The sequence below is a fragment of the Durio zibethinus genome, chromosome 12 (assembly GCF_047325235.1).
Source record: "Durio zibethinus cultivar Kanyao isolate XHJ-2024 chromosome 12, ASM4732523v1, whole genome shotgun sequence".
NCBI classification, from domain to species: domain Eukaryota; kingdom Viridiplantae; phylum Streptophyta; class Magnoliopsida; order Malvales; family Malvaceae; genus Durio; species Durio zibethinus.
In genome coordinates this window covers 21,269,860-21,282,039 of record NC_143173.1, presented here as the reverse complement: position 1 = coordinate 21,282,039, position 12,180 = coordinate 21,269,860, and the positions used below count along the sequence as shown (strand labels likewise).

At 33.3% G+C, this 12,180-nt stretch overlaps 1 protein-coding gene across 2 annotated transcripts; it reads right to left on the bottom strand.

The window, feature by feature from the left end:
• Nucleotides 1-237: 237 nt before the first annotated feature.
• On the bottom strand, nucleotides 238-9,991 carry LOC111296088 (heat shock 70 kDa protein 17-like). 2 transcript variants are annotated; one of them, XM_022890142.2, is made up of 14 exons: nucleotides 9,173-9,991; nucleotides 7,843-8,075; nucleotides 6,655-6,814; nucleotides 5,570-5,815; nucleotides 5,324-5,460; nucleotides 4,345-4,684; nucleotides 4,043-4,204; nucleotides 3,681-3,755; nucleotides 3,500-3,600; nucleotides 3,306-3,375; nucleotides 1,737-1,793; nucleotides 1,584-1,645; nucleotides 1,039-1,111; nucleotides 238-959 (listed from the first exon to the last, which is right to left on the bottom strand). In XM_022890142.2, the coding sequence occupies exons 1-14, from the start codon at nucleotides 9,929-9,931 to the stop codon at nucleotides 723-725; spliced, it is 2,712 nt and encodes a 903-aa protein (XP_022745877.2). In that variant the 5' UTR covers nucleotides 9,932-9,991; the 3' UTR covers nucleotides 238-722. The 2 variants fall into 2 exon arrangements, 1 of the variants encoding a protein (XP_022745877.2); XR_016326105.1 differs by lacking the exon at nucleotides 3,306-3,375.
• Nucleotides 9,992-12,180: the final 2,189 nt, after the last annotated feature.

Here is a 12,180-nt window from a genome sequence, read left to right as displayed (position 1 = left end):
CAAATTCGGTACTTATCAAATTCATTATTAAAAATTCAATACTTAATTTTTCAACACATTTTTCAATTTATCAAACAGAACCTAAGTTGACAAAAAGGTCATGCTCAATTAGAACTATTCTGGAGACTGATTTTGAAAACATTCTTTTGAAGAGATTATACCAACATAAATACTCTACCAACACTCTAAGCAGTTGACGGAAAATATAACTTAATCCCAAGGAGATTGATCCAAAAAGAAACGAAAAACGGCGACAGAACCATATCATTCACCAAAGTTTGACATAAAACATTTGGCATAAAAAAGGGTGTTAAAGTCAAACCATTTTATCACCCAATTTGGAAAAAATACAAACTTAATCCCAAGAAGATTGGTTCTTGTGTTTTTTTTCTTGAGAAGAATCTATCAATTCTCATTATAAAGGATATAACAAAATGCTCTAACACTGTACTGTCTCATAAACTCCATGGGGCAAGCTAGACTACCAAGAAATACTCACCTTTCAGGGAAGCATAATCACCGCTGATGGAGGGAGCTAAGAACCCTTCAGCAAAACGGTGTTTCAACCACCAGACACCATCCATTAATCTCAACAGCAGTAAAGTATGGCAATACCACTATGATTTCTTCCATAGAGTAAATTTACTGGAATGCCTGGTCTCTACTTACTAAGTCAGAAGGGTGATAATTAGTTAAAGGGTCCCGCTTGTTGTGTCAACTGATTATAACTCGTCGTGGGGTTCTGAATCTACATTAACTTCTTCATTGATTGAGCTTTCCAAGCCAACTTCTTCACTGGTTGAGCTATCTGAGTCCCCAGCTGGTTTGTCATTTTGAGAGTTATCATTCTCAGGAGTCGAGTAAGAATTTTCAGCATTCTTGGAATTTGTCTCAGTTTCGTTCTTTACAGGCTTCTCAACTTTAGGCTTTGGCTTGGGGATTCTCTTGATGCTTGCAGCCTAAACAAATAGCATATATTAAACACAAGTTATGAGCATTTCAATTATTAATCAATTCTCTTGATGCTCGCAGCCATACCTTGTCTTGTAAACTGAGTACCTTCTTGAACACTTCTTCGGATGTGAAAACAGGTGTGCTGAATCCAGATGTCCTAGGGACATAGTTAGCATAAAAGTCATTAAGTGGAACATGTAAGAACAAGATTAGAAAGTAGGAGTAAAGCAGAGAATCCTGATAGGAGACAGGAAATGCATGTTTTATTCGGATGGAGCATGTGATTAAAAATTTATCGATTACCTCTCAAGATACAAAAAAGCAAATATTCAATGATAAAATGGCCACAAATTTTTTTTAAGTGATGTCTTGAAGAGCTTACATTTTTTTAGTGCAAACAGTTTGAAAATAATAAAAAAACCTACACAAGTTGGGCCTTGGCCCATAAAAATGGGTAAATGGGCAGGTTGGAATTTAGAATGCAACTTAAAGAGGTGAGTGATTTTATCCTATCATGCATATACTAAAAAAAACAAATAAAAAAGTTAACTAATGTTCATTAGGAAGATCCTACATCTCAAAATGCTATAAAAATGACTTTTAGCATCATACTAATAGCAATAACTTACTTCTTCTGCTGAGCCTCCTTCTCATCCAACCAAGTCTTGAACTTGTCCGCATTGACTGACAGCTGAAAAGCAAAACGTTTGTAAGTTTTTGCCACAAGCATAAGCAGATACATAGAAAATATCAGAAAGAGAATTTTAAATGTGAACAAACACCTCATCTACTCTGTCCTTTGGCAGCCAAGGTTTGTCTGTCTCCCACCCATGAATAGTCTACATGCATACCCACAAAAATAAACATCAGTTTAGCATTCAACTATATCTTAAAGCCAACTAATGCCTAATCCATGTGGCAAACATGAAAAGTGTAGGCCAAAGCAGAAACTTTATCTAATAATCACTGCAGCACTACAAACTCATTAGCAAGTTAATAAACTTGAGCAAAAGTAAAATAATGTAATTCAAAAGGGATAAATGTTTTCCAAGGGAAGTTAGGAAACAATATTAGAATGCTAAGTAGCAACATTAATCTAAACTGATGCTAGAATAAAACATTTTCTCAGTTTACACTATAAATTATTATTATTTTTTTTTTTGGGGGGGGGGGGGGGGGGGGAGGGGGGACAAGGGGAACACTATGGCTCGAACCTAGACCATACCCTTATCACTTGAGCTATGCCAAGTGGCTATAAATTTTTTAACGTCTATAGGAAATAATATAATTCTGAACACCTATGAAAAGTAAAGCATGTGCAAGACATAAATAAATGCTATGGTTTAGTGATGTTATCCAATAATGATTAAGTTTGAGGTTTGTTATTATATGCAATATAATAAGATGCAAGAGGATAAATTCTTCACAGAAACTGTCGCAGTGGTTGAAAGAAAAAAGATAGTACATTCTGAGGGGGTAGAAGAGCAGAATGTAAAGAATGCCTCAATTTCTAACATTTTTAAAAGAAAGTCATATTGGTGAGTCAGGCCGTGGGGTTCTCTTTTCTGAGGTCTGAAGACCAAGCTTTCAAATTATCTGTGAAAACTGGGAAGAACAGAATATTCAAATCTGTGACCCTAGAAAGGAAGTGTAGCAGTAGACAAATAAAGGCTGGTGACACTCGTAGAGAATTAACAAGGTCATGATTTATGTTCATCACTACAGTGGAATTGAAGGAGGAAAGTCAATAAAATGGGAATATAGGATGTCATTTGGTTTTATGGATCTGAGTTTGGTGTCTTGGAATTTAAGGAGAATGACCCCTCCAAAGGATCCATCATATAGAATTAACTAAGAAAAGGTAATGATTAGGACCCCCTTAATGAATTATTTAACATTAAGTTGTGGTCGCAAGCTAAAAATGCTGAGTTCGTAATTTCTTGGCACCTTGGGAGAATGAATTATTCATATATTAAGTTACTGTGAACAGATTTTCTCTCCACTTATTCTTCCTATCTAATCTCTGCCTCATTCTTTCTCTATTCTTTCTACCTTTCCTCCTCTGGTTCTCTGATTCTTCCAATTTTCTGCCTATTTCTCTCCCTATTTCTCCATCTTGCTTTTCACCAGATTTCCATCCAACAGCCCATGTAAAATCAGATAACCTTTGGTATCCATATTTGGTGCATCAAAGAAGTACAAGGAGGATTAGTTATTTAAACCTAAGATCTCTACCCCCTGAGCAGTAAGGACTAAACCACATAAGTTGCTAGATAACATTTAGTAATAAGCATGTTACAAATAAACAATCTGAAGTACCTATTGCAATTCTTTGGCCCTAAAAAAAGTACCTGTTGCAATTCAGTAAGGTATTGTCGAGCAACTTCTACTGCTGCTGGTCGTGCAGACAACTCTTTAAATCTAAACATTTATCAAAGTAATTGTTTTAGTCCACCATTCTTAAGCCCTTGTATTGTATGATCATTCAGAATATAGTTGACTCAACCAAAACAGAAAAAATAAATAACAAGAAAATAGAGGATACCGGAAAAATATTGGGTCAGCAGTAGCTTTTAACAAATTGAGGTGTTCCTGAAACTCCGTGGCAGTTGCATCTTCACCATCAGTATACAGCCATTCTTGAACCTGAAACAATAAAAATGCCATACGTTTAAATTTTAATGTGAGTAAATTGACTACACAATCTAAGAAAAGATGGGACTAACCTCATCAAGCTTTTTTATGACAGATTGGCGTTCATCAATTGGAGATATTTTTTCAAAGTCTTCAGATGTTTCAAGCTGGTATAAGCAAATAATGCAACAAAATATTAAATTAATATGATATCAGATTAACTAAAATTACTTTTTCTTCTCTAAAAGAACGACTGAATGCCAACAACTGACCAGTGACCACTCATATAATCCACCAAACATAATGAAAATTAATAAACAAGTGCAGAACTGGTTATGCAGAAAATCTGAACAGTTCATTTTAAATCAAATATACATAAAAAAAAAAAAGAAAAAGAAAAACCATCATCAGAAATGCAAATACAACAATTAAATAATTAAAAAAAATTCTGCACCTTCTCTTTTGTAGCATAAATATATTCTTCAAGGCTATTTTTTAACTCTGCTGTTCTTCTCCACTCTGCATCCTTCACGTCCAATGCTTCCAGTTTACGTTTAGCATCAGAAAAAGATTCTTTTGAAAGAGACATTCCAGGTCCCACTGTTTTCTCCACTATCTACAATGACAGTAAATGGGAAAATGGATAAGAAAATATGCAACAATAATGAGCTAATACAGAAATAATTTCTAGCAAAGGCAAGGCAAATAATGGCATGTAATTAATTGAAGAAATTAACATAGTCCACTTGTTTACACCTTCAGTGGAATTTTGAAGGTCCGCTTCTTTAGTTTTCTTTCTGTACCAAGATCCATCATACTTGGTTCTCCAACACTACTGTTAGGTGCATTACTAATCCCACCATCTGAATCCAAGCTATTATTAGTTTCTTCAGAAGTGTTTTTAGTACCAACATCAACAGATACACTGGGGGAAGCACTGGTTGTATTCTCTACGGTCAAATTCCTTTTAGGAACTTCTATCCATTCTGATATCTGAATAACAGCCTCTGCTTGATCCAAAGAAAGAATTCCACTTCTACTAAGAGAGAAATGCACACTTGTTTTGATGGGAGAAGACAAATTCCGAGATCCATACCTACACAAGGCGCAGATGAATAAAAGGACTTGATTATTTCTTGCAGAAAGACTAAAAGCAAATTGTAATAAAGCATCGAGTAGGTGTTTGCTATTAATTAATTAATAATATTAATAATAACCATAACTGATCTTTGGCCCAAAAAAAAAAAAAAAACATAATTGTCGATTATTCAGTTTGTAATCAGAAAAATATAGTTTAGTTTGGTTCACTTTGAGCTTCCTTATATGTGAGATCAGAAGAAACCAAAAGCTGAAATTTTATTTGCATAAGAGATAAGCTATTAATCATTTATGTAAGTATGGAATTTAATTATTTCATTTGAATTATTTGAGATTTTTTAATATATTAATGCAATAATTATTTCAAAGAATTTGTATCAATTTTGAATAAGACAAAAATTAGATTGAAATAGTTAGAGTATATATTTGACCCTCCCACCCGAAAAAGTATAAATTAATGAATCCAAAGCGAACTATAGACTGAAAAGGTTTCCATGCCTGACTTCATTTTCATTTGTTTCAAAAATTATGATACCAGAACTTTTATTTGATTTCAAAATCCCTTTCAAAAGAAACTAAACCAAACCATTAACAACACAAGCATTGAAATAGGACAGATATCTGCATAGATCCTTACTTCTCAGCTGCATCTGTTAAACCAGACACTGCATACTGAGCAAATACGGGGGAGGAAAGCCCTGGAGGTAAAAGATCTTCATGATCATAGGCAAGTGACACTTCAAAATCTTTGCTATGATTAAAGGACTTGAAAATCTGTAAATGGAAAGTTAGACATTACCATTAGCAAAACTACAAAGAAGATGAGTAGTCTTTTTATCCCCACTAGCTCTACAACATGGGTTCAAACAACACATTATTTTACCTTACTGGGAAGTTTTTTCATCCTTGGCACCCGTAAAAGCCTGTTGGCCCCATCTTTTGAAAGATCAGGCCCATCTAATTCAACGACAAAACTGTAAGAAGAACCGTCAACCATCCCCAGCTTACGATTCAACTTAATTCCATCACTTAAATTGGCAGCATGGAGTGCTGCACCAAGAACAATAGCTTCATCAGCATCTAGATGTTTGTCCAGATCTTTCCTTCCAAAATATTCCTGGAGCTTAACCTGTAAAGGAACAAGGGAGTTGTTTTCACATTATCTTTCATCAACTAATCATAATTAAATCTAAGGAATTACAAAGCAGAAACCCCTTTGGCAGGATCAGCTTTCTGATTACTAATTGAGTTTCAATGCCATGACGTATAGCTTATTATGATGCAGGGTCTCTGAATTTATACCAATATGCATCTTTTTTTATTCGGAGGGGGGGTGGGGTGGGGTGGGAGGTGAACAGTGCAAGGTGAACTAAGTGGTCTATAACTTTTGTCTATGAACATATTTCAAGATCTTAAATGTACAATTGTACATAGATACAAACAGAACAAGAAAAATGAAAAATAAGAATATCTCTTGTTATAGCTACAGAAAACTAGATAGCAGTGTATTTGGTTGCAAAATTAGAAAATTTCATTTCATGTTAGAAACTCCTCCAAACACGAGTTGTGTATTTTATCTGCATGCAATTAACATATTAAAGGAAATGGAGGCTTCCTTAACATGGCATTAAAACTCCAACCAGCTAAAAAATAATTCTAGAAAATGGTCCCAGGAATTTCATGTAAAATTTTCACCAAGATTTACAAGACTAGATTTGCTTTGGTATTTGGAAAGTCTTATTTTAAATACAAACATGTGAAGAACAGGACTTCATTTCAACCATGTCAAAGGAAACAAGAATAAATAGATCTTATATCAGCCCTTCCACAGGTACAGATATGTGAACCTCTAAATAGACAAGGGAAACAAAGATAATTCTACATGAGACAAGGAAACCTTCTTTCTATACTTTCATAGATGATTTGTTTCTGCATACATGCAAAAGTAGGAGACAATGGAGTACAAACCTGCAACTTTGGCACTCGAGTAGCACCTCCAATCAACTCCACAGCATATATATCATCAGCTTGCAAACCCGAATGCTTAAGCAGTTCTTTCACAGGTATAAGAGATTTATCCCAAAGGTCTCCACAGAGCTCTTCAAATTTCTCACGAGTTATGGTGCTCCTGAATGGAAGGAAAAAGAATGAACAAAGCCAGCTTCAGACAAGCACATGTATTACACCCAAAGATTACCAGCTTATCTGTGATTGTGTGATGGGGTCAACCTTAGCCATAGCTACTAAGGCACCCTTTCTATCTTAGAACCTTTTTCTTCTTCATTCAATTTTCTCTATTGCATTCATGATTCAACTCCAAAAGCAGCCATAAAACATAGACACCTAGCTGTCCCATCATTTATTTGACAAGAAAATTCAAAACAAATATAACTCATAAGGACTTGTTGAAAATGGTACGACAAAATACTTAGGGAGCACTGAACAAGGAAAAGTAATGAGCACAATCATCATTAGTGTCCTGGACAGCCAACTGATTATGGTGAGATACAAAACACAAGTACTAAAATTGTAAAGAACAAGTAATAGACATTTGCTTTTTTCTTATCATTTACACAAATTGCACAGAAACTATAATACATTTTGAAGGAATGATCAATGCCCCTATAGGGGAAGATAAAAGAAAGCAATGCCTATTTTAAATTGTCCAGGGACTGTTACGTGATATCCTGGCATTAATAAGATAGAAATATGAAGAAGTTTACAAGAGAATATTGAAAGCAAGAAGAAGCAAATGTTGATTCCAGATAAGTTAGTATTGAAGCAGCTAAACCTGCATGCAGCTAAGAGTAATCAACAGTTTTAGAGAAACATCTAATATCTCAAAGCTTGGGTTAAATAATAAATTTACATTTTAAGAAGGACCTTGCAGACAGTCACTCAAAATTTTTCAGTTATTTCTAGTAGCTAGTTGGTTCATAAAAGGAATTCCTAAGCTACCTCAAAGCACAATGACTTGGAAACAGAAACTAAGAGCCTTTACAGAATAAACTTTCCTGGATACATTGTTACAGAGTCGTACTCTACCTCAAGTTTTCTTTCATGGAACAGAAATAAACAAATCTTTACAATAACAGGAACATGAAATGTTGGAAGCATGTAATGAGAATTAGATAAGATGATTGAAAAGCTACCTACCTGAAGTCCCTATCATCGTGGAGAGATTCAACAGATATCGGAGCTGCTGTATTTGCACTTAAAATTTCTTTTGTTCGCTTCACCTGTTTCTTCAATTTAGCCATTGCCTTGGGATACTTCCTGACATCAACCCCATTTCCATCTTGTTTATTGAACTCATCTGCAAAGTACTCCACCAGCCGTAATTCCATGTTCTGTCCTCCTAGTTCTGACTCCCATCTAACATCCTTCACCTGACAAAGATATTAAATGTTAATTATCATGATAATAATAGACGTCTACGGAGCAATGTGATATTAAAGAGAGCAACCGATCTGAACAATAGATACCAGCCAGTTTGTTACAGTAATCTGAAGGGTAATATAAAGCACAATTAAATATTATCCTGGGTATAATGAAGATGCAGCACTCTTCCTTTACTAACAGCTATCAGTTGAAAAGCATTTCCAAAAGTGATGGGGTTGTGAAAAAAGGTTCTTGTTCAGTGGAAACAATGAATATATGGACTACAATGATGAAATTGCAGCAATTTGTAATCTTTTAACAAATTTTTTAAAAGTTTAAACTTAATCGGACCCAACTTCTTCTCATCATTGAAGGTGTTCATGCAGTCAAAAAAACAGCCTCCTCGAAACTTTTCAAAACAAGTTGAGATGTGCCAGCTAGAATATTAGGCTAATCATTATTTATTTAGTTACAATAACTAGTTTACCTATATAGTAGAGGATAACTATTCTTTCTAATGTTTATTTCAGCAAGGTTATAAAAGAATAGACTAGAGGAACCTTTTGAACATTATTGCATAATGAAGATGCAGGAGCACTCTTCCTTTAGGAAGAGCTATCAATTGAAAAGCATTTCCTAAAATGATGGGGTTGTGAAAACACAAGCCAACAACAATGAACAAACATATGGATTACAATGATGAAATTGCAACAATTTGTAATCTTTTATCTTTTTTTTTTTTTGTTATTTTTTGAACATTGAAGCTTAAGAGCAATCTAAGTTTCTAGCCTCTTGGTATTTCTAATTATAGAATCACAAATTAACAGAATAAAGGACAAAGTGAGCAATCTAGTTCACTGGTTTGATTACAGAATTTCAACTACTGCTATTCTATTCCTAACAAATGCATTCATTCCAATCCCTATGACATATTAACATATTAACAACTACTGCCAATTGATTTCAAGTCGGATGCTTAACTGAATAAAGAAATCGTGAAATTAAATTACAAAGAATTTACTAAATTTGTAAATTGCAAGGAAGTTTCTATTGAAGATATATATATATATATATATATATATATATATATATATTGGTCTTTTACCTGAAATTGGTTGACCGAAACAGTTTTCCCAAACTCCTTAGCAGTATAAACAGAATAATAAACAAGAGCTGCATAAGTACTACTCGAACCCATATCATAAAAAATCACATGCCTTGACCCATTCGAGAAATCCTTATCGATCCCATACTGCAATGCCGCGCTCGAATGCTCATTTATCAACGAAATCACGTTTATTCCGGCCAATTCCGCAGCCGTCAGCAACCCTTTCCTCTCTGCTTGTCCAAAATACGGTGGCACCGAAATTACCGCATCCTTAACCGTCACTTTCGAATGAAACTCCGCCAAATTCGCTGCGTACTTCAAAATCATCCCCAACAACTCCTCAACGGCATAACTAGCGTCGTCCGAAACTCGAATCCTCGTGGCACCTCTAGAATCTTCTACTATATCGAACGGAAGGTACATTGAATCGGTGGATCGCTTGACGTCTTGATAGGGCTTCCCAACCATGTCTCGAAGATTGGAAAAGACTTTGTCGGGATAACGAGCGACGATTCCGGCTGCTTCTTCTCCAAGCAAGCGAGTTTCCGATTGGAATGCGACTAACGCTGGGGATTTTCTCTTCGACATCTCGTTGATGGCAATGGTGATTGGACTTTGGCCGGGTTTTAGATTCACGACGGCGACTTTCAGCCATTCTGAACCTAGATCTATGCTTGAAACAGCGGATTCCGACTTAATTAGGAACAACGATAGTGTAGATAAGAATATCCCTAATCTGAATAACATATTCCTCATAAGAATTACAATTTTTTGGAAGAGAGGATCTGAATTTTGTAAGAAATGGAGAGAAAAGACGAAGTTTCTTGACTCTGGGCTATGATTTTTATAGTGGACGAGTGACCGACGTGGAAAGTAGAAGGAAATTGGCCTATAAGAAGAGGCCAAGTGGCAAAAATGACATGTGGCGAATTTTGAGATGCTTAGAAGTGTTGCGCTTTCGTGTCCGGTTCTCGGTCGTTTAAAGTCAGTCCGTCTGTAAGTCGTTTGCGGCTTCTCAGGGCAAATTGCTTTCGGCAACGCTTTCGCTTTGTTCTACCAAAGCCACTTTTAATTTCAAAAAATAAACTTTAATTAATATCTCTACTTTTTTTTTCTTTTTCCATGCTCAATAAAAATTGTGAATGTTATCACAATAATAACACTAGCCCATTTTTTCTATATTTATTAATATTTATTTTTTTATTTTAATGTATATAAATTAAATAATCAAAATATATTTTATAAATAAATATAATTGTAATAATTTGTTAGATATTAATTCAATTTTTATTAGGATTTTTATTCATAAAATACAATTGAATATTTCACAATTACTAATTTAATCTATCCTATAATTTTGTTCTTTCTTTTAAAAATTAAAATATGTATACATTTTAATATTTGCAATTTTATATTGATCAATTGACTCACAAAAAATTTAATAAAAAATTAAAAAAACTATAGATATTTGCAACATTTAATATTTATATTAATTATGTATTAGGTTTAGAGAAAGATATGGTGTACTTGAATATTTTATATATTTAATTAATTTTCATATATATTGAAAATTTTTTAAATTTTTCAAAAACCTTATGAGTCTAATAATTATTTTTATATCAAGAATTTTTTTCAAAAAATTATTATTTCCTAAGTCTTATTTTTGGATTTTCAAAAAATGTATTTATTGTATATTCTTCAGCAGCAAAAACATTTTTATTGACGAAAATTTTCATCGATAAAAGATAAATTTTCATTAGTAATACTTTTACTAATGGAATTACCAATGAAAAGTTTCTTTCAGTAATAAGTAAGTTGCTTATACCTTTCTATCGATAAAATTAAATTTTCGTTAGAAATTACCAATGGAATTTATCAACGAAATTTTTTCATAAATAAAATTTTTATCGGTAATTTCCATTACTAAATTTCATTGGTAAAATCCATTAGTAATCCGTTGATAATTGATTGAAAATTGATCACTAAATGGTAAATTTTATTAGTAAATCCATCAATAACCCGTTGATAACAATGAAATTCTATCAATAATAACAAAATCTCGTCGATAAAATTACAATTTCATCCATAATTTAATTAATTTTATTTATAATTATTTTTAAAAACCTGTAAATTAAAATTAAAAAGATGTAATTATTGAAAAAACTTATTATTTATATTATTATTAATAAAAATAACAAATCCACATAATAACCATTAAATAAATCTAAATCATACCATTTCTAACATCCATAAAATATAATACTAAAAAATATCCATAACATCCATAAAAATATCAATAACATCCACAAAAGTCCTCAACAAGAACTCATTGTGCTGCTATATCTCCTGATCCAAAATCGGTGTTATCGTCATCAGGTTTACAAAATTGTGTTAGCGAAAATTGTTTAGACCCCATTAATTATATCATCTAATCCATGAAAAACCTAAACTTAGTTTTCAACTCAGTCCTCAACTTGGTTTTAAACTCGATCTTCAACTCATCAACCTGTTCTTGTATCTGAGGTTGAGAAGGCTGAGGAGGCAATGATGACAGACCACAAACAAGGTGAGATGTCGCTACTACAACAGTGGCCTAGGTTGAGTAAAATAGTTCCTTAGATCTATCCAGAGATCCAAAACCATATACATTAGTGCACATAGCTTCAACCCCTCTAATAATTTCAATCCATGCCTGTGGATAAAAATCTAAATGATTGGAAGAGTCTTCACCATATTTTTTAGATAATGCAATAGAATAATTTTCTTACAAAAAGTTTAAAACAATGATCATTCCAACACAAGTACATTATCATTCCAACACAATTCAATACCATTCGTCTTGTAATATTTAGGTTTTTAATTATTAAACTATTTACTTCATCAACAATTGTAATATACAACAAGAATCACAAAGTAAAATATGCAATAGTTTTTACTTTTCACAAAGCCATTGCATCTCAATAAGCACAATATAATATATAGTTCAAAAATGAATTTCCTGCAAT

What these genes read in the sequence shown, in the direction of transcription:
- LOC111296088 (XM_022890142.2), bottom strand. Translation starts at nt 9,931, where the DNA reads ATGAGGAATATGTTATTCAGATTAGGGATATTCTTATCTACACTATCG. An exon ending in CTCGAGTGCCAAAGTTGCAG is followed by an intron (nt 5,816 to 6,654) that starts GTTTGTACTCCA and finishes GTTCCTTTACAG; the next exon opens with GTTAAGCTCCAGGAATATTT. An exon ending in GCTGACCCAATATTTTTCCG is followed by an intron (nt 3,376 to 3,499) that starts GTATCCTCTATT and finishes ATAAATGTTTAG; the next exon opens with ATTTAAAGAGTTGTCTGCAC.